Source organism: Phocoena phocoena, chromosome 19 (assembly GCF_963924675.1).
Source record: "Phocoena phocoena chromosome 19, mPhoPho1.1, whole genome shotgun sequence".
In the NCBI taxonomy this organism is placed as follows: Eukaryota; Metazoa; Chordata; class Mammalia; order Artiodactyla; family Phocoenidae; genus Phocoena; species Phocoena phocoena.
This window is the reverse complement of record NC_089237.1, coordinates 51,121,337-51,138,561: the sequence shown is the minus strand read 5'-3', so window position 1 is coordinate 51,138,561 and position 17,225 is coordinate 51,121,337. Positions and strand designations below refer to the sequence as shown.

The following is a 17,225-nucleotide window of genomic DNA, read 5'->3' as shown; positions in this document are numbered from 1 at the left end:
CTCAGTGGGGAGCACAGGCTCCAGATGCGCAGGCTCAGTAATTGTGGCTCACAGGCCTAGTTGCTCCGCGGCATGTGGGATCTTCCCAGACCAGGGCTTGAACCCGTATCCCCTGCGTTGGCAGGCAGATTCTCTACTACTGCGCCACCAGGGAAGCCCTGTTGCTTCCTCTTTGCTGGGACACATGAGGTACTTAACGATGGTCTTTGCCCAGCCCCTTCCAGAAAGGTCATATTATCCAGTTAACACTACCATTTTCCAGTCAACAACAAAAAAAGCTCAACAGAAGGGAGTAGAGCTGTACCCAGTAGCAGATGGGAGGGAAGGGGAGGTAAGAAATGACAAGCCAAGGCAGGCAGTTTCCAAGTCATTTTATTCAGAATTTTGTCTTTGTTTCCTGAATCAATAAATACTATACAAAACAATGTAAAAATGGCTACCATTTTCTCTCCCCTACTCCCCCCACCTGGGGACAACCCCCTGGGCCACCTAACTCAGGGGTTCTCCCTCCAGATTTGGTCCAGCAAATGAGGTGGACTGAATCATTTTCAGAGGAATTCAGGTGGGGTGGGGAGAGCCTCTGGGGTTTGGAGGTTGACTAGGTTAGGGAAGTGGATTAGTGTTTTTGGGAGAAGAGACGGCGCCTACCCCAAAGAAAAGGGTGTCTAAAATGTTCACGGTTCCTTCTTTTGCCTCAAAAAGTGACATTTATTCAAAGAAAAAAAAAAAAAAGAAAAAAATGACAAGATGTCCATCCCTTGACTCCCTTCCCTCCCCCCTCCTGCTGCTCCTCAGCGCCCCCCCAAGGACTGAGCCCTGGCTGGGGCTAGGTAGCAGAACAGCCCCTCTCAGATGAGGTCAGCAACATTGAGGGGCATCTCCTCAATGGAGGTGTTGTAGAAGGTCTCAATGTCTCGAAGAGTCCTCTTGTCTTCTTCTGTCACCATGTTAATAGCCACACCCTTACGACCAAAACGGCCACCTCGACCGATTCTGGAAAACAAGAACACCTTAGAATAAGTGAGGATTAAAGAGTAAATAAGATGCTTCCGTGCAGGGAGGATTGGGCAGGAAGGGGCTGGGCTGGTTAACAGTCCAGATCTGCATTTACCTGTGGATGTAGTTTTCCCTGTTGGTGGGGAGGTCATAGTTGATGACTAAGGAAACCTGTTGCACATCGATGCCTCTGGCCTATGTCCAGAAAAAAGGCAGCTTCAGTGTGTGAATGCGAGGACACCCTAAGTCTATCCAGAAAGAGACTTAAGCATACATGTAGGCAGCCAAAGGAAGGCAAGGCAAGGAAACAAACATCCCCTCTCCCCAGAAACCAGAGGCGTGCCAGATTTTATTCCAAGTTGCTACTTTCCTGAAGAGGGGCACTAGCAGGCCCCTTGGAAGAGGGAATCACCTTGGATTCTCCCATCTTCCTTCCCCTCTTGTCCAAATGCCCTTTTACTTACCAGTAGGTCAGTGGTAATCAATACTCTGCTAGAGCCAGAGCGGAACTCCCTCATGATAACGTCTCGTTCTTTTTGGTCCATATCTCCGTGCTAAAACAGGAGATAGAATGGTGTAATGGTGTTACAAGTAGGTGCGTTGGTTCTGAGATAACTGACTGTGAGTAGGACCCTGACATGTGACTCTGCTGGTAAAACAAGGTGGAGAAACCTCACCATGGCAGAGACGGTGAAGTCTCGGGCATGCATTTTCTCAGTGAGCCAATCCACCTTCCTTCGGGTGTTGATGAAGATGACTGCCTGGGTGATGGTCAGGGTTTCATACAAGTCACACAGTGTGTCCAGCTTCCACTCCTGGTGGGGTGGTGGGAGGAGATCAGTCAGGGGCTATACCCAACAACTTACCACCAGGCCCGCCTCCTGCACTGGGCCCCTACCTCTCGTTCCACATTGATGTAGAATTGGCGGATACCCTCCAGCGTCAATTCTTCTTTCTTGACAAGAATCCTAATTGGGTCCCTCATGAACTTCTTGGTCACCTCAAGCACATCGGAAGGCATTGTAGCTGACAGCAAAACCACCTAATGGGAAAAAAGAGCAGTCTCAGGGTAGGGGATACTCCAGAACTCCATGGTTCCCCTGGCACTTTTGGGTTTTTTACATGTCTGGATATCATCCAAGATTTTTTTTTTTTTTTTTAACTTTTTGGCCACAACACGTGGCATGTAGGATCTTAGTTCCCTGAGCAGGGATTGAATCCATACCCCTTGCATTGCAAGTGCCGGGTCTTAACCCCTGGACTGCCAGGGAAGTCCCTCCTTTGGCACTTGATAATGCTCCATCATCACCCCAAGCACATCACAACCTACGCAAAGCAACTGTCAGCCATGCACGCAAGACGCCAATGTCCTCCTCACCTGGGTGTTGCTATTGAGCTTTTGGAATATGTCATAGATCTGGTCCTTGAACCCACGGCTTAACATTTCATCAGCTTCATCCAATACAAACATCTTGATGTATTTGGGAGCTGCAGAAAGAAAAACACCAACAGGTAGTTACTAGAGAAATGTGAACTACCCCTAACTTTCCCAATAAAAAAAAACAGGGACAGGCGGTCTGCTCTCAGAAGACAAAGACTGATCCTCTGCCTGGGACCCCCTTGCCAGGCCAGACAATAGCCCTGGGAAGTAGAACACTACATGGGCTGAGATGACAGGGAAGCCAGGCTCAGATGACACGCATGGGGTTCATCACAGAGCAACTCTCAGAGGATATCATTGGGAATCAAATTGTGGCCACGTTAAGAAACTGGAAAAGCATGTATAGGAAGTGACCCAGAGAGCTAGAAAATTGTACACTCACACAAGTATCTCCGGTTAAGCATGTCGAACACACGGCCTGGGGTACCCACGATGATATGGGGAGCTTCCATCTGCAGCTTCTGCACCTCAGCACGCACATTGGTACCCCCAATGCAGGCATGGCACGAGGCACCCATGTAATCTCCTAAGGCCATAACTACCTTCTGTATCTGAACCAGAAAAACATAAGTGCTTGTATATTAGCTACAACTGCTGGGCACCATTTTAAGTGCTATGTATTTTATTCTTTCCAGCTCTGAGACAAACACTATTAAGCTCACTTTTTTTTTTTTTTTTTTTTGCGGTACGCGGGCCTCTCACTGTTGTGGCCTCTCCCGTTGCGGAGCACAGGCCCCGGACACGCAGGCTCAACGGCCATGGTTCACAGGGCCCAGCCGCTCTGCGGCATGTGCGATCTTCCCAGACCAGGGCACGAACCCATGTCCCCTGCATCGGCAGGCGGACTCTCAACCACTGCGCCACCAGGGAAGCCCCCTGAGCTCACTTCTTAAGCAATAAACAGGTAGGTTAAACAATCTAAGATTAGACTGCTGATAAGTGGCAGTCTCAGAATTTGAACTCAGTCTGGCTCCTGAATGTACACACTGATTCACAGTAATGGCCCCCTGAAATAACTTCAATATGGCTTCTTAACCAATTAGACCTCACAGCTTTCTGTAAGTCATCAACTGTGACCCATTTATTCGATGGGTCACAGCAATTAGTTTTATGTGTGGAATGACATCTATGTATTGTTGTACTCCTGCCTACATTGGATGGCATGTTCACTTTTTTTTCTTTGCGGTACACGGGCCTCTCGCTGTTGTGGCCTCTCCCGTTGCGGGGCACAGGCTCTGGACGCGCAGGCTCAGCGGCCATGGCTCACGGGCCCAGCCGCTCCGCAGCATGTGGGATCTTCCCGGACCGGGGCACGAACCTGCGTCCTCTGCATCGGCAGGCGGACTCTCAACCACTGCGCCACCAGGGAAGCCCGGCATGTTCACTCCTAAAGCATGTTCTAAACGTTAAGGGCCCTCGAGTGGAGCTCTACTGTAACTTCTTGCTTACACTGCCTTTGTTCAGAAGTTAGGCACAGAATGACCATGATACCTCCGTAGGACACTGTAAGAATACATTCCCCTAAACTCAGTAATCAACTTATGAGACAAGTGTTTCTGATCTTTTCCCCCTCCAAGACCCAGGAAAATAGCCCAACATTTTATGTGCCCCAGCCATGAAACAGCTCTGGCCACCAACCCAGGCATCAAGCTACGATGAAGAAAGGACTAGACATCTGCTTTGCCCCTGACTGATACAAGAGCACCACCACCAATCAGGTGTCTCTTTGCCCATTGCCAGGGGGTTTTCTTCATACAACAGCCAAACTTGCCCAGCCAGCCAGGCTCCACCCAGCAGCCTTCCCCGTCTGACTCAGGAAATGGGTGGAGTAAGGGATGCTTACAGTGTTTGGTGAGGAAAAAGCTTACAACTAACCTACTAAGTCTTGAGACATAAAAGTCGTCAACTGACTTTATATCATCTCTTTTCCCCATACTTCAGTTCTTCCAAAAGTGGTAGGAGTTGGAGCACATAACTTCTGATTTCTGGTTTATGTTAACCACTTGCTAAATAAGTCCTTCAGGGGAAGAATGGTAAACTCACCTGCTGAGCCAACTCTCTAGTGGGTGCCAGGACCAAGGCCTGGGTGGCCTTTAGATCCAATTCAATCTGCTGCAAAATTGATATGGCAAAAGTGGCCGTTTTCCCAGTCCCAGATTGGGCTTGAGCGATCACATCATAACCTAAACGCAAATTAGGAGAGAAATTTTATATGGTAGAAAGCATTCTTTGGACTCGTGAGACATTCAACAGCCCTGCTGAATGAGATTAGTAAGCAACCAATAGAGATATGTGCCCAGCAATAAGTGCTTCAGACTCTACATGACAACACAGTATCCAAACAAGAACAGATCTGGACAATCAGGCCAGGTTTCAGCCATTTAGTACTGCACAAAATCGGGCTAGAAATACAGCTGTAAATAGCCAGCATGATCTGGCTAAAGCACTGCCTTGTTGAAATTAAACCAGCAATCCATGTTTCCAGGGCATGAACCAGACATGGGCACAAACCAAAAGCCAAGCTGGGATAAACAAGGAGTTACTTTGTCCCTGGCTGATATGAGACAGGCACCACCAACCAGGCGCCACTCTACCCAGGCCAGGGACAGTCCAGAACTTGTTCTGGGGCAGAAGGGTCTTACCCTTGATACAAGGAAGAATGGCTCGCTGCTGGATGGCAGAGGGCTTCTCAAAACCATAGGCGTAGATGCCACGGAGGAGTGACTCCGAAAGGTTCATGTCATCAAAGCTGTCAACAATCTCATTCCAGTTACTCTGTAGAAAACAAATTCAAGTAGGAGAAATAGGGCTGTGCTCTTACATTGGAGTAAACAGGACCTGGTGCCTGCACCAGCTTCAGAGCTCACAACCTCTCCTCTCCCCATGGAAGCCAGATGGTTGATGGTTCTACATGACCTGGGAAACCGCCCTAAGGGGCCAGCCCACTTGTAAACAGTGAACCTAGATGTTGTAGAAAGGAGAACAGAATCTGAGTGACATGTTTTAAACACACTTTAAACAAATTTCTGCAAGGGAGTCAAGGTGTCGTGTCTAACTACCTGGGAGTTTTATGTTACGTAGTACAGCTGAATCCTGGGTTTCAATCACTGGTGTATTCACTAAACCAGCACTTCATAAGCCAAAGAACAATGCTAAGTGGCACTGCTTTTGCCAGAGTTAAAGGATAATGGTGGGAGGGGTCCAACCTCACCTCGATGACGCCTTCGGGCTCCATCCCATCGGGGCCATTGTCTCTAGATCTGTCGGTTTAAAAATACAGTATGTAGAAATCCTGACAACCAGCCTCTTCCTAGCAACAAACCAACTTTGCATGATGCCATCAGCCTTCACTTCCTAGTCCAAGACCCACGTGTTCCCAAAAAAACATAATAGTTATTTTACAACTGAGTCAGGCCCCATCTCGGGAGCGGCTCAAGTCAAGCCGACCCCGACATGATAGAGTAACCTTCCTAGAAGACCCAGAGGCTGGAAGGAACCAATCTGCGCTTAAGGGGCGCGGAGGTGGTGCCTGCCTCCGGGCCCACGTGTCCTGAGCCTGACGCTCCAAGCCCAAACGCGTGCACCTCCCACCGTGGCCCCTGCCCGCCGGAAGTCCCGCCCTCTCCTCCCCAGATGCCAGGGTAGGACATCCCCTTCCCCCCACGTCATGCAGCCCGCGCCCTCCCCCACTCCCTCGAGCCCATCTCCCCCCCTCGCAGTGCCCGGATGTGGGAGGCCGCGGGCGGTGGCGGCCTCGCGCACAATGAGCCCCAGCCAAGCTAGCAAAGGGGGAGATTGCACAACACTTAGAAGCAAAGCAGACTGGGGGAGGGGAACACCTCGGGACGCCATGTGCTTGCTCCCTCGACCACTCGGCGGCGTCCCCCCCCCACCCCGGAACAAACCACATCCCGCCCGCCCCGTCGCGAAATGGCGTCGCCCTCCCATACCTCAGGCCGCTCACCCCCGAAGGAAAGTGGACCTGACCATCCGCAGTTTGCCAATTGCCCGGCTTGTGCGGCAAAATGGACCCGCCCGCCCGGCGCCGGGTGGGCTCCTGGTGCCTCACGCGGCCGCTCCTCGGGGTTAGGGTCGGTCCTGGCCGTCAAGAAAACCAGCACACAGAACGGCCGGCTTCTTCTCCCCCGACCCACAGCTCCACGCGACTCAGCGACTGGATTTGAGGACGCAGGCACCCCCGCCTTCGGCGAGTGGTACCGTCAGACTCCTCCAGAATCCCGATCGCGCGAGCCCTCCGGCAGTGAGGCAACCGGGCCGGCGGCTCCGGGCCACGCACGGTCGCCTCTACCTCTCTTTCCCACGCCAGGATGCCACCTCGCCGCCCGACTCAACGCCGGGGCTTCGCGCACCTCGTCGGTCGAGCCCTCGTAGCGCACCGAGCCCCGAAACCTGGGCCGTCCTCGGCCTCTACCTAGTCCCTGGCGGCAACGTCGGCCGTGGACCCGCCCCTCACCGCCCCCCCCCCCCCACGGGTGCTCCCGGCTTGCTCGCCCCGCAACCCTGGGGGGGCCTAGGGCGGTGGACCTCAGCTTCCCCCGACGGGGTCCTCGGAAGGGACAGCAGGGTAAGGAACCACAATCTCTTGCAAATGTCTTTCTTACCGGGAATCCTGACTCGCAGACATGATCCTTAGAAACTAGGGCGGAGTGCCCGCCTATCGACAACTTATAGGGAGCCCAACCCCGCCCCAACCATCGCATTGGCTTGGTCTCCTCGGCTCCGCCTGCCGCCGCTCAGCAACCCGGCGTGACGTTCATTCGTCGGCGCTCTGGCATGCAACCACCATTGGATAGCTTGAGTGCCTATCACGGTGAAGGCCCGCCCCGCGGCCTCATTGGCTAAAGGGCCCGCCTTTCTTGCCGGTACGGAAGTGACATACAGGACTCAGGCCTCGAGGCCTGGCAGCCATCTTGGTGCCCTGCACCCATACACGTGCGGAGGCGAGAGTGCCCTGGTCATGTGGCCTAGCAGACCCTATCACGCAAGGGGGGCGAGGTTTCAGCCTCCAGGGACTTCCGGACTTCCGGGCTCCCGGGACCAGCACTTCCTTCTACCTCTGCTCCAGGTCTCCACTGGACCCACGTTTAATTTTGTTCTCTCCTGCAGCAAAGATAAATCGGACACCAACTCCGAATGGACAGGGATAATGGAATCAAGGGCCATACCCCCGGGCTGGAGGGAGAAAGGATGAAGGAACTGACGTAACGGGCTTAAGAGCATTTGGGGTTGCTGTCATGAATCTTGGTGGGCTCCCTTAAGTATGCTGTTTTCCCAACTTCAGCACCTCTCAAGCTCCCGTATTTTCGAGGCTTACCTACTCTCCCTCCTTCCAGCCCTGGCTCCCCCTGCTGGGGGATTCTTTTGGTTGAAGGCATGGTCTTGGCACTGTCTGAGCCAGGGATGGAAAGCTGGCCCCCGGGGTAAGTCTCAAGACCCATGAAAGGGTAGCTAACAGCATTGACTGGAGGAAAGCTGGAGAGCATATCCACTAGTTTGAGGCCCCTTAAGGAAGACCACCACTATGTATCTCCAAAGGATCCTTTATTGACCAGAGAAGGACCATGGTATTTATATATATATATATATATAAAAAAAAGTTTGAAGATCTGGCAGGCAGTAATCCCATTGCCCGCCCACCACCCCAGCACAGATTTTGCTGCCCCCCCCGCCCTGCACATGGAAGGGAGATGACTGCCCCACCCAGGCCACAAGGCCATACTCCCCTGTAGACAGAAGGAAAAAGGGGATTTTCCATGGCCAACCCCTGAACATCAGAAAGCAACAAATATTCTCTCAAAGAAAAAAAAAATACAGAAATCAATTAAAACATTTAAATATGAAAATCCAAACGGAATTGGGTGGGAAGAGGCTAGAGACAAAGGGAACTGGAGTTTCTTGGGAAGGAAGGGTCTCCCATGTCCCCCTGCCCATTAATGAATGGGCTTGAGGCCTGGAATACGAGGCTCACACAGTGAGTTTGCAGTGACACAGCTCCTTGTAGATCTGCCGACGAAGTTTGGGCATGTCCTGCTGAGTGAAGCTGAATGGCTGAGACAGGGCCAGGTGCTTGCAATACTGGGTGTTAACAAAGCAGGCCATGAGAACCATCTACTGAGCATCCCCCCCCAAATCAGGACCTGTGCTACATATTTTGTATGATACACATCTCACTGGATCTTTCCGAGAACATTCCCATTTCACAAAGGAAGCCAAGGTCCCATAGACTGGGGCTCAAAAGAAGTCTGACTCTAAAGCCAGTGTTCCTATTTGATACATAAAACACCTAGTGTTAACAGAGAAAATACTTTGCGTTAGGGGATCAGGAGGCAGCTATATCAGGGCCAGAGACCAAGGACCACACACCCAGTCCCAATGTGGTATGGAGAAACCAAGAGAGGACAATGAAATCAGGGTTTCTGCATTCTAACACAGAAGCTTACTCCCGCTCCCTAAGTGGCTGTGAGCCAAATGAGAGACAGCTTCCCGCCTCCCTCCCAACTCTTTAACCCAACTGGTATCTGCTTACCTGCAACACAAAGGCACCGCAGTCACTGTCATTATTCTGCCTGGCCACATTCTAGAGAATAAAAAGAAGGTAAGCCCTTCTCCTAGAGGAGACTCTACACGTATGGCTTCAACTTCTGCCTCCTACCATGCCCCCAAAACCGCCCCCATAACCCTCCTCTAGAAACTGACCATCTTGAAGTAACCTTTCCAGCCCTGGTGGAAATCCAGCCGGTCTTTCTTCACTGCCTCTGCCTGTAGATACTTGGCAATATGCTATGTAGATGGAGAAAAGGAGGAAGTGATGCCCCTACATTTCCCAACTGAACCCAAGTTGTGGTGGTCACAGGCAGCAAGCCCAGGTTGCTCCTCAGAGCCTCCAAACCCACCCTTCTGCCTGAAATGCCTTGCCACTGGATCTCCTCCCCACATTCTGCCCATCTTTCCCATTCCCTCTCAAACCTTAGGGCAGCGGCGGTTCAGGGTGCGCTGCGAATCAAAATAGGTGATGGTGCGCCGCCTCACGTCAACAGAGATGAGGGACCAATGCACCTCCAGGTGGATGGGGATTAGCAGTAGCTCTTTATTGAAGATGTCCACCTAAGGAAGCAGTGCTGGAGGTCAGGAAAGACAGCACAGGAATCCTGCCTATTGCCAGGAGGGTTCTAAAGGAGAAGCAGGCAAGGAGCCAAGTGGGAGAACTCAATACCCAGTCCCTAGACTGCGAGGCAAGGCTCAGCATCTGGATGTCTGGATTCTTGGGCTTAAGGAGGAAGGCAGGACGGAGGAGGTGGCGCACAACAAACACTCGAGAGCCCAGGACAGGGCCAGGTACTTCACACACATTAAAGGCACAAGTGCTTAGTAGCTAAGAACCCAGGCTCAGGATCCTGGAGCCAGACTCTCAGGGTTCAAACCCAGCTCTTCCATTTACTAGCGTTATGACCACTTAATAACTCTCTGTACCTCAGTTCCCTTTTCTGTAAGAGGGTGAAAATAACAGTACCTACCCTCACCTGTTTGTTATACAGATTAATTAATATCCATGATACACTAAGAACAACGCATGGCACCTAACAGATGCTCGATCAGTTAACACTCACAACAATCCTGAGAAAGTTCGCATCAGGAAACTGTGGCTTGGAAAAGTAAAGTCACTGCTCAAGGTCACAGAAGTAAGAAATGGCAGAGGTGGGATTTAAACACCGGCATATAGAAAGCCAAGTTCTTTCCATTGCATGTCACCCTGCCTCTACCAGAAGAAGGCCTGCCAGGTCCCTGCGGGTGTAAGCTCTTGAACCTGGAGACAGGAATTAAGAAATGCTGGAGTCAACGGCCCTAACTCACTATAGATATTTCCTGGCCTTTGAATCAGAGAGCAGGTAAACTAACTGGACAGGGGAAAAGAACTCCCCCCCCACCGCCAAGTTGGCTCCCCTTCCCCTTCATTATTTTCCCCAGGAACTTAGGCCAAAAACCTAAGCATCATCCCTTGAATCTTATCTTTTTCTTCATTTCTCATGTCCAATCCATCAGAAAGTCCTATTGGTTCTACTGGCAAAATTTATCCTAGATAAAACTACTTCTATTTCTACCTTTACCACTCTGGTCCAAGTTTCTCATCTGGACTTCTCGGCTACTCCATTTAGCCTGCCTGCTTCCACTCTTGCCTCTTTCAATCTATCATTGAAACAGGAGTTTAAAACATGAGGCACTTCCCACCCTGCTTAAAACTCTTCAATGGCTTCTCAGAACACAAAGAATAAGATCTACCCTCACTTCGGGACTTCCCTGGTGGCGCAGTGGTTAAGAATCCACCTGCCAATGCAGGAAACGCGGGTTTGATCCCTGGTCCAGGAAGATCCCACATGCCGCGGAGCAACTAAGCCCGTGCGCCACAACTACTGAAGCCCGCGCACCTAGAGCCCGTGCTCCGCAACAAGAGAAGCCACTGCAATGAGAAGCCCGCGCACTGCAATGAAGAGCAGCCCCCACTCGCCACAACTAGAGAAAGCCCATGCACAGCAACAAAGACCCAACGCAGCCAAAAATAAATAAATTTATTTATTTAAAAAAAAAATCTACCCTCCATGCCTCACGTTATCTACTCTCTGACCAAATTTTCTATCGTTTTCCCTTTGCTCACTCTGCTCCAACCACACAGGCCCTCTGACCCTCAAACGTTTTCTCACTCTGTGTCCCATGTACTTGCTGTCCCCTTTGCTTAGAACACCCTTGCCCCAGATCTGCACAGGGTTAGCTCCTTGTCATTCAAGTCTCAGCTAACAGAGGCCTTCCCAGACCACCCAATCTAAAGTACCCACCCCCATGCTACCACATTACTGTTTTAATTTGCTCACAGCACTTATCACTAGCTGAAATTTAACTTGCATATTTACTCTGACCCCATAAAGGCAAGAAGTTTTCTTTATTTAATACTGTATCCTTAGTGCCCAGAACAGCACCTGGCACACAGAAGACATTTAATAAATACTTGAAAGTTTGAATGAACAGGATTGAGGAAAGGGCTCACAGGGAACGGAACTCTTCTTTAGAGGCAAGGTGTTACACAAGTAGATGTGAATTCATAACTCACGTTTTTGGTCCACCTTTTCACCCCATCATAACCCTTGGTACGGAGTTTATCATAGAAGAAACTGTTGAAGAAATGCACCTGTGCCAATGATACAAAAAACTGGATGGAATTAAAAGACCTCAGGCCCTCCTGCTAAGTGTCCTCTCCCCAGCCCACTCCATTTCATTATGGCTCTGAGGACTGGTTTCAACAAACTCTAGTCCAACTCACTGAGGGTAAAAACAAACTATTTTTAACCTCATCTTATAGCATCCCACCCCAATCTGTGGGGCTAGCCATAGGGGAAAAACACTACAGACTGGAGGAAAGAACTAAAATTGTTAAGTTCAGGACCAAGATTACAGATTTGAATTGAACAAATTACATTCTACTGCCTCTCCCCAGAGAGAGAGACCCTCTTTATGTAAAATGGAAGAGATGAAAGGGACTGAAAAAGCTGCTTAAAAGTGCGGGAGTTCTTCCAGGGACTGAAATATCTGGTTAGGCCTACCTTTTCAGGGACCGTGTCCATGACGAGGTCTCCATACATGTTCATCACCTGGGGAGAAGATGGGAGGCCACTTGCCATGGAGGGTGTGGCATGGGTACAGGGCTCCCCCATGCAGAGGGCCCCAGACACCCTGCTCCCTGAATCCCCTCTTGGGCCTGTTTTTGCACGCCTCCTTACCTGGTCATTGAGCCAGTTCTGTCCATATAAGGTCCCCAGGTCATCCATGGTCAGCACATGCCGCTTATAGGCAACTCGGAAGCCCCTCACCATGGCGTTGCCTGGCATCCGCTGGTATGACTGGATCAGCTGCAGCACCAGGCCCTTCCTGGGTAGGCCAAGGGTGAGGTCACACAAGAGACGAGGGGGCTAGGGCACACAGAAGTACCTTCTACTGCCTAGAATAAGAATCTAAAACTAACCTTTTTTTTTTTTTTTTTTCTTTTTTTCAGTCATGGGTCCTTTTGAGGACTTGCTAAAGGCTTACTCCCCAGTAAGAGGCACATGAATACTTAGGTACACGTGGTATTTCAGGGTCCCACGTAAAGCCCCTCCCGGTTGGCTCATGGGAGCTTGGCACCTTGCCTGCAGATTCCTCCCCTCAGTTCTAGCTCCCTTTTCCTCCCCGAAAAGGCAGCAGCTTTCTCACCCCATCTCCCTGGTCCCAGCCCTCTTCCAAAGAGCATCTCTTTCATGCCTCACCTGGAAGGTGTAGAGAACTCCTGCTGGAAAATGTCCTCCAGTTTCTCTACTACCTCATCAGTGCTGAGGGGGATGAGGCTGCCATAAGTTTGAAGGAATTCATCCAAGATGCCTGAGTGGAGGAGGGAGAGAGGAGTGAGGTAAGGCCTCCAGACTCTGATCTAGGAGTCAGCTGTGGGAAAGAGACTAGATCCTCTAGGGTTCCTTACTCTGCACACAGGTGACATGCTCCTCCCGCAGGGGGCTGTGCTGGCCAGCTTTCTCCCCAGGCCGCTCAGCCTCTTCTGCAGTGCCCAAATCGGAGCCCTGAAAAAGCTCCTGGGCCACATGGTCCCCGATGCTGCACACATTGCTGATGAGGATGCTGGCATCAGGGGGTGCCAGACTTCGCTCCCCTTCTGGCCCAGGTGGCCCCCCAAAGCCGTTGGGCAGAGTACAAGAGAGGAGGCCTGCAGGGCAGGGGAAACAGAATGGAGGCAAGAAACTGGCTCAGATCAAAGGCCAATGGGAAGATTAAATGATGCACCCAAATTATAAGACCACAAAAAGGATGAATTGGAACAAAATCTACCAATATAAACTCTAAAGGATGAAAACCCTAAAGCACGAGATAATTATGTCCAAGAGGTTATAAAAGACAGAAAGGAAAAGTTACTACAGGCATACCTCAGAGATACTGCGGATTCACTTCCAGACCACTACAATAAAGCGAATAATGTAATAAAGCAAGTCACACAAACTTTTTGGTTTCCCGGTGCTTACTATAATCTATTAAGTGTGCAACAGCATTATGTCTAAAAAAAAAAAGTACATACCTTAATTTAAAAATACTTTGTTACACATGAAAAGATGCTCAACATCACTATCAGAGAAATGAAAATCAAAACGACAATGAGGTATCACCTCACACCAGTCAGAATGTCCACCATCAAAAAGTCTACACACAATAAATGCTGGAGATGGAGAAAAGGGAACCCTCCTACACTGCTGGTGGGAATGTAAATTGGTACAACCACTATGAAGAACAGTATGGAGGTTCCTTAACTAAAAACAGAACTACCATATGACCCAGCAATCCCACTCCTGGGCATATAACCAGAGAAAACCATAATCCAAAAAGATACAAGCACCCCAATGTTCATGGCAGCACTATTTACAATAGCCAAGACATGGAAGCGACCTAAACGTCCATCAACAGAGGAATGGGTAAAGAAAATGTGGTATATATACACAATGGAATATTACTCAGCCTTAAAAAAGAATGAAATAATGCCATTTGCAGCAACATGGATGGACCTAAAGATTATCATACGAAGTGAAGTAGGTCAGACAGAGAAAGACAAGTATCGATATCACTCATATGTGGAACCTAATTAAAAAAAAAAGATAAAATGAACTTACTTAACAAAACAGAAACAGACTTACAGATATCAAAAACAAACTTTATGGTTACCAAAGGGGAAACGGTGTGGAGGGAGGGATAAATCAGGAGCTTGGGATGAACATACACACACTATTATACATAATATAGATAACCAACATGAATATACTATAGAGCACAGGGAACTCTACTCAATATTCTGTGATAACCTATATGAGAAAAGAATCTAAAAAAAGAATGAATATGTGTATACGTATAACTGAATCACTTTGCTGTACCCCTGAAACTAATACAACATTGTAAATCAATTATATGCCAATAAAATAAAAATATTTTTAAAAAATACTGCTAAAAAATGCTAACTATCATCTGAGCCTTCAGTGAGTTGTAATCTTTTCATGGGTGGAGGCTTTGAAATATTGCGAGAATTATCAAAACGTGATACAAGCATGAATTGAGCAAATACTGTTGGAAAAATGGCGCTGACAGACTTGCTCTACTCAATGTTGCCGCAAACCTTCAATTTGTAAAAATGCAATGTCTTTGCATTGCAATAAAGCGAAGTGCAATAAAATGAGGTATGCCTGTACTCATAAACAGGACGAAAGCAAGAAACACTAGCAATTCAGAGAGATGTAAATTTCAGAAATATTTCTCACCACTATATGCTTAGCACCTAGCATAGTACCTGGCATACAGCAAAGGCTCGATAAATACTCAAATAATTAATAAAGAAATAGAAAGCCTGCCGCAACTCAGACCCGGCACAACTAAAATAAATAAACGTTTTTAAAAAATAGATAAATAAATAAACAAAAAGAAAGCTTGAAGTTGTTTAGTGGGGTTCTCCGAAAGAGAAATACTCTGAGTGAGAATGTCACACACAACTGTCCAGGTGATGTACTCCACTACTCAGAGATCCCATCCCACCATTATAAGAACGGCACTCTCTAGAAATGTACACGCAGGGGCACTTATCCTGAGAGGCCACATGAAGTGGGACTTCAAGCAGACATGACTGACTTCACTAAACCACGACTCCCTTTCTCATCTATGCACAGGACACCTACTTATGGATCCTGTATCCCGGCCTTGACTCTCTTCCCAGACTTAGTTCCTGCTCAAAATGGAGCTGAAGACATTTCACTGCTGTTCTGGACCCTCCCTCTCTCTGCCCTCCTACCTTCCTTAGACCCCAGTTCTCACCACAGCAAGAGGCTCCTGGTCTCCCAGGATCTTAGCTCTCCCCATGCCCTCCTCTGCCCCATTCCCACCTTACCCGAGTCAGGATCCAGAGGAGACTTTGGAGTCCACCTTAATCCATCTTCCTCCATGGGGGGCCCAGAGGGCACTGGTGGAGACCCTCTCACTCCATCCTCAGCCATGAGAGCACCTAGCAGACCCAGTCGGGGGGGAGGTGGTCCCCGGGGGGAGTCAAAACGACAGCAGGGGGATGGCACCTGTGGTGTCACACCCCCTTCCTGGGGTGAAAGATGGTTCTTGGGGTGTGCAAGGCTCCGCCGCCGGCCCCGGTGGCGCCCCCAAAGCTTCCAGTGGAATGTCAGCGAGGTGCTTTTTGAGTAGAGCAGCATCCGGAAGGCTCTCATAGCTCTGCGACGGCGCTGTGAACACGTTTTCCGATGAGCAGGGCGGGAAGGGCGAGGCCGCTGGGAGGCTCCCAGCTGACCCCATCTGGGGGGCAGCCTCCAAGCTGCCACTTCCTCTTCCTCATCTTCATCCTCGTCGTCCTCTTCTTCTTCCTCCTCTTCACTAGCTGAGGCATCAAAAGAGGGCCGAGGGACAGGAAGGCGTCTGGTTGGCACTGTGGTCCCTGACCCAGGATCTGGCCCAAACCCTCCACCTGACTTGAGTCGGGGTTTGGGGGGTGGGGGCCAACGAAGACGCTCCCGCCTGGGACTTGAATAAGCTGGGGCTATGCCGGGTCCAGGAGGCTCAGGCCCCCAAGACCCGGTCCCTTGTATAGTCTCTTTCATCTTCCAGTAACCTGTAAAACAAAGATTAGAGTGTCAGAATCCAAACATCCTACACTCCGGATTCTGCCTCTCTTCCTCAGCACGCCTCTTCTGCAATCAAATGCAAATAAACTAAGGAAAAGAGAAAAAAACTTCAAAACTCCTAACTTCATATCTTCCTAGTTAATATGGTCCACAAGGTGCCCTTCAGAGTCTGTGCCATCATCTCTCTCCTGCCCAGATAGAGGCAAGGAAGAATGGCTAAGCGGCAGGCCTCGAGGCTCTTATTTCTCAGATCCCCAGATCAAACCTAGTATTTTCAGGCTCCACTTCTCTATTTTAGTACCACCAGGAATGTCCTAGTTGAAAGCCTAATAACGGAGAAGGCTCAGTACGGGAATCCTGACATGTTACAGAGACACCTGAGGAGAACACAATTTCCGCAGGAAAACCGTGATCTAGAGTGGGAAAAGAGATCTCCATCACCGTGGAATGAGTGGGGTGTGTGGGCATGCTCAGGTAGTCTCAGGAAGGAACCATACCGTGGCTATGGTTCAGGTGGTAAAATCTAATGGAAAGGGAATGATTTTAGAGGAAACTGAAACAGAACCGAAGCGGCGCTCAGGCAGCCGAATCAAGGCGCGCTGGGACTGAACTGAGCCGAGCTAGGTTGGCCCAGCCCCCTCTCCTGCTCCGTCCCGGAGACCAGAATGCGTCCCAGCACCGGTAGGATCCTACAGGCTCGGGCGGCTCGGCGCGCAAGGGCCTTAAAAAGCCCCTTCGAGGGCCTCCTGGGCCCCGGTTAGGTAGGAATGGGGTCCAGGAATGGGAGAGGCCGTGGCAGAGCTGGGGGGAGGGGAGGGGGCGTCCTCACCGGGAGCGGGGAAGCCGGGCGGACAGGCCCGAGGGCGGGCGTCTCCGGCCTCAGGCTTCCCGGCTCATCTCTCCGGCGACGGCGGCTGCCCCGCCACTCCTGCTGTCTTCAGGCGTAGCCGTCTCAATTCAGGATTCCAACGCTTCTGGGCCGCGCGCCGCGCCGCCCCGCCGAGCCGCCCCGCCGCGGCCGCCTCTCGCTCTGCTTCAGCCTCCACCTCCACCACCTCCCCCTCCTCCTCCTCCTTCCC

The 17,225-nt window shown here is 50.3% G+C and overlaps 2 protein-coding genes and 4 non-coding genes across 6 annotated transcripts; all 6 read right to left on the bottom strand.

Annotated features, from left to right (window-relative positions):
• Positions 1 to 356: 356 nt before the first annotated feature.
• Positions 357 to 7,092, bottom strand: EIF4A1 (eukaryotic translation initiation factor 4A1). Its single transcript, XM_065896362.1, has 11 exons — positions 7,060 to 7,092; positions 5,649 to 5,697; positions 5,080 to 5,212; positions 4,481 to 4,620; positions 2,820 to 2,988; positions 2,375 to 2,484; positions 1,895 to 2,038; positions 1,674 to 1,811; positions 1,461 to 1,550; positions 1,112 to 1,191; positions 357 to 993 (listed from the first exon to the last, which is right to left on the bottom strand). The coding sequence occupies exons 1-11, from the start codon at positions 7,080 to 7,082 to the stop codon at positions 849 to 851; spliced, it is 1,221 nt and encodes a 406-aa protein (XP_065752434.1). The 5' UTR covers positions 7,083 to 7,092; the 3' UTR covers positions 357 to 848.
• On the bottom strand, positions 1,269 to 1,415 carry LOC136139576 (small nucleolar RNA SNORA67). The gene has a single exon (XR_010657097.1). It is a non-coding gene; the product is annotated as a small nucleolar RNA SNORA67 (small nucleolar RNA).
• On the bottom strand, positions 2,576 to 2,716 carry LOC136139610 (small nucleolar RNA SNORD10). Its single transcript, XR_010657129.1, has one exon. It is a non-coding gene; the product is annotated as a small nucleolar RNA SNORD10 (small nucleolar RNA).
• Positions 4,038 to 4,182, bottom strand: LOC136139595 (small nucleolar RNA SNORA48). The gene has a single exon (XR_010657115.1). It is a non-coding gene; the product is annotated as a small nucleolar RNA SNORA48 (small nucleolar RNA).
• Positions 4,911 to 5,045, bottom strand: LOC136139594 (small nucleolar RNA SNORA48). The gene has a single exon (XR_010657114.1). It is a non-coding gene; the product is annotated as a small nucleolar RNA SNORA48 (small nucleolar RNA).
• Positions 7,093 to 7,978: 886 nt separating the features above from the next.
• SENP3 (SUMO specific peptidase 3) lies at positions 7,979 to 16,122 on the bottom strand. Its single transcript, XM_065897244.1, has 10 exons — positions 15,408 to 16,122; positions 12,957 to 13,196; positions 12,748 to 12,859; positions 12,226 to 12,373; positions 12,049 to 12,096; positions 11,559 to 11,636; positions 9,425 to 9,562; positions 9,155 to 9,238; positions 8,985 to 9,035; positions 7,979 to 8,533 (listed from the first exon to the last, which is right to left on the bottom strand). The coding sequence occupies exons 1-10, from the start codon at positions 16,120 to 16,122 to the stop codon at positions 8,423 to 8,425; spliced, it is 1,725 nt and encodes a 574-aa protein (XP_065753316.1). The 3' UTR covers positions 7,979 to 8,422.
• Positions 16,123 to 17,225: the final 1,103 nt, after the last annotated feature.

Excerpts from the sequence above, each read along its gene's own strand:
- EIF4A1 (XM_065896362.1), bottom strand. The coding sequence starts at position 7,082 with ATGTCTGCGAGTCAGGATTCCCG. Across the intron at positions 1,812-1,894 it reads ACATCAATGTGGAACGAGAG|GAGTGGAAGCTGGACACACT; the intron begins GTAGGGGCCCAG and ends CCACCCCACCAG. Across the intron at positions 994-1,111 it reads AGGGAAAACTACATCCACAG|AATCGGTCGAGGTGGCCGTT; the intron begins GTAAATGCAGAT and ends CTTGTTTTCCAG.
- SENP3 (XM_065897244.1), bottom strand. The coding sequence starts at position 16,122 with ATGAAAGAGACTATACAAGGGACCGGGTCTTGGGGGCCTGAGCCTCCT. Across the intron at positions 11,637-12,048 it reads TGGACACGGTCCCTGAAAAG|GTGCATTTCTTCAACAGTTT; the intron begins GTAGGCCTAACC and ends TCATTGGCACAG. Across the intron at positions 9,563-11,558 it reads TGAAAAGGTGGACCAAAAAC|GTGGACATCTTCAATAAAGA; the intron begins GTGAGTTATGAA and ends CTGCTTCCTTAG.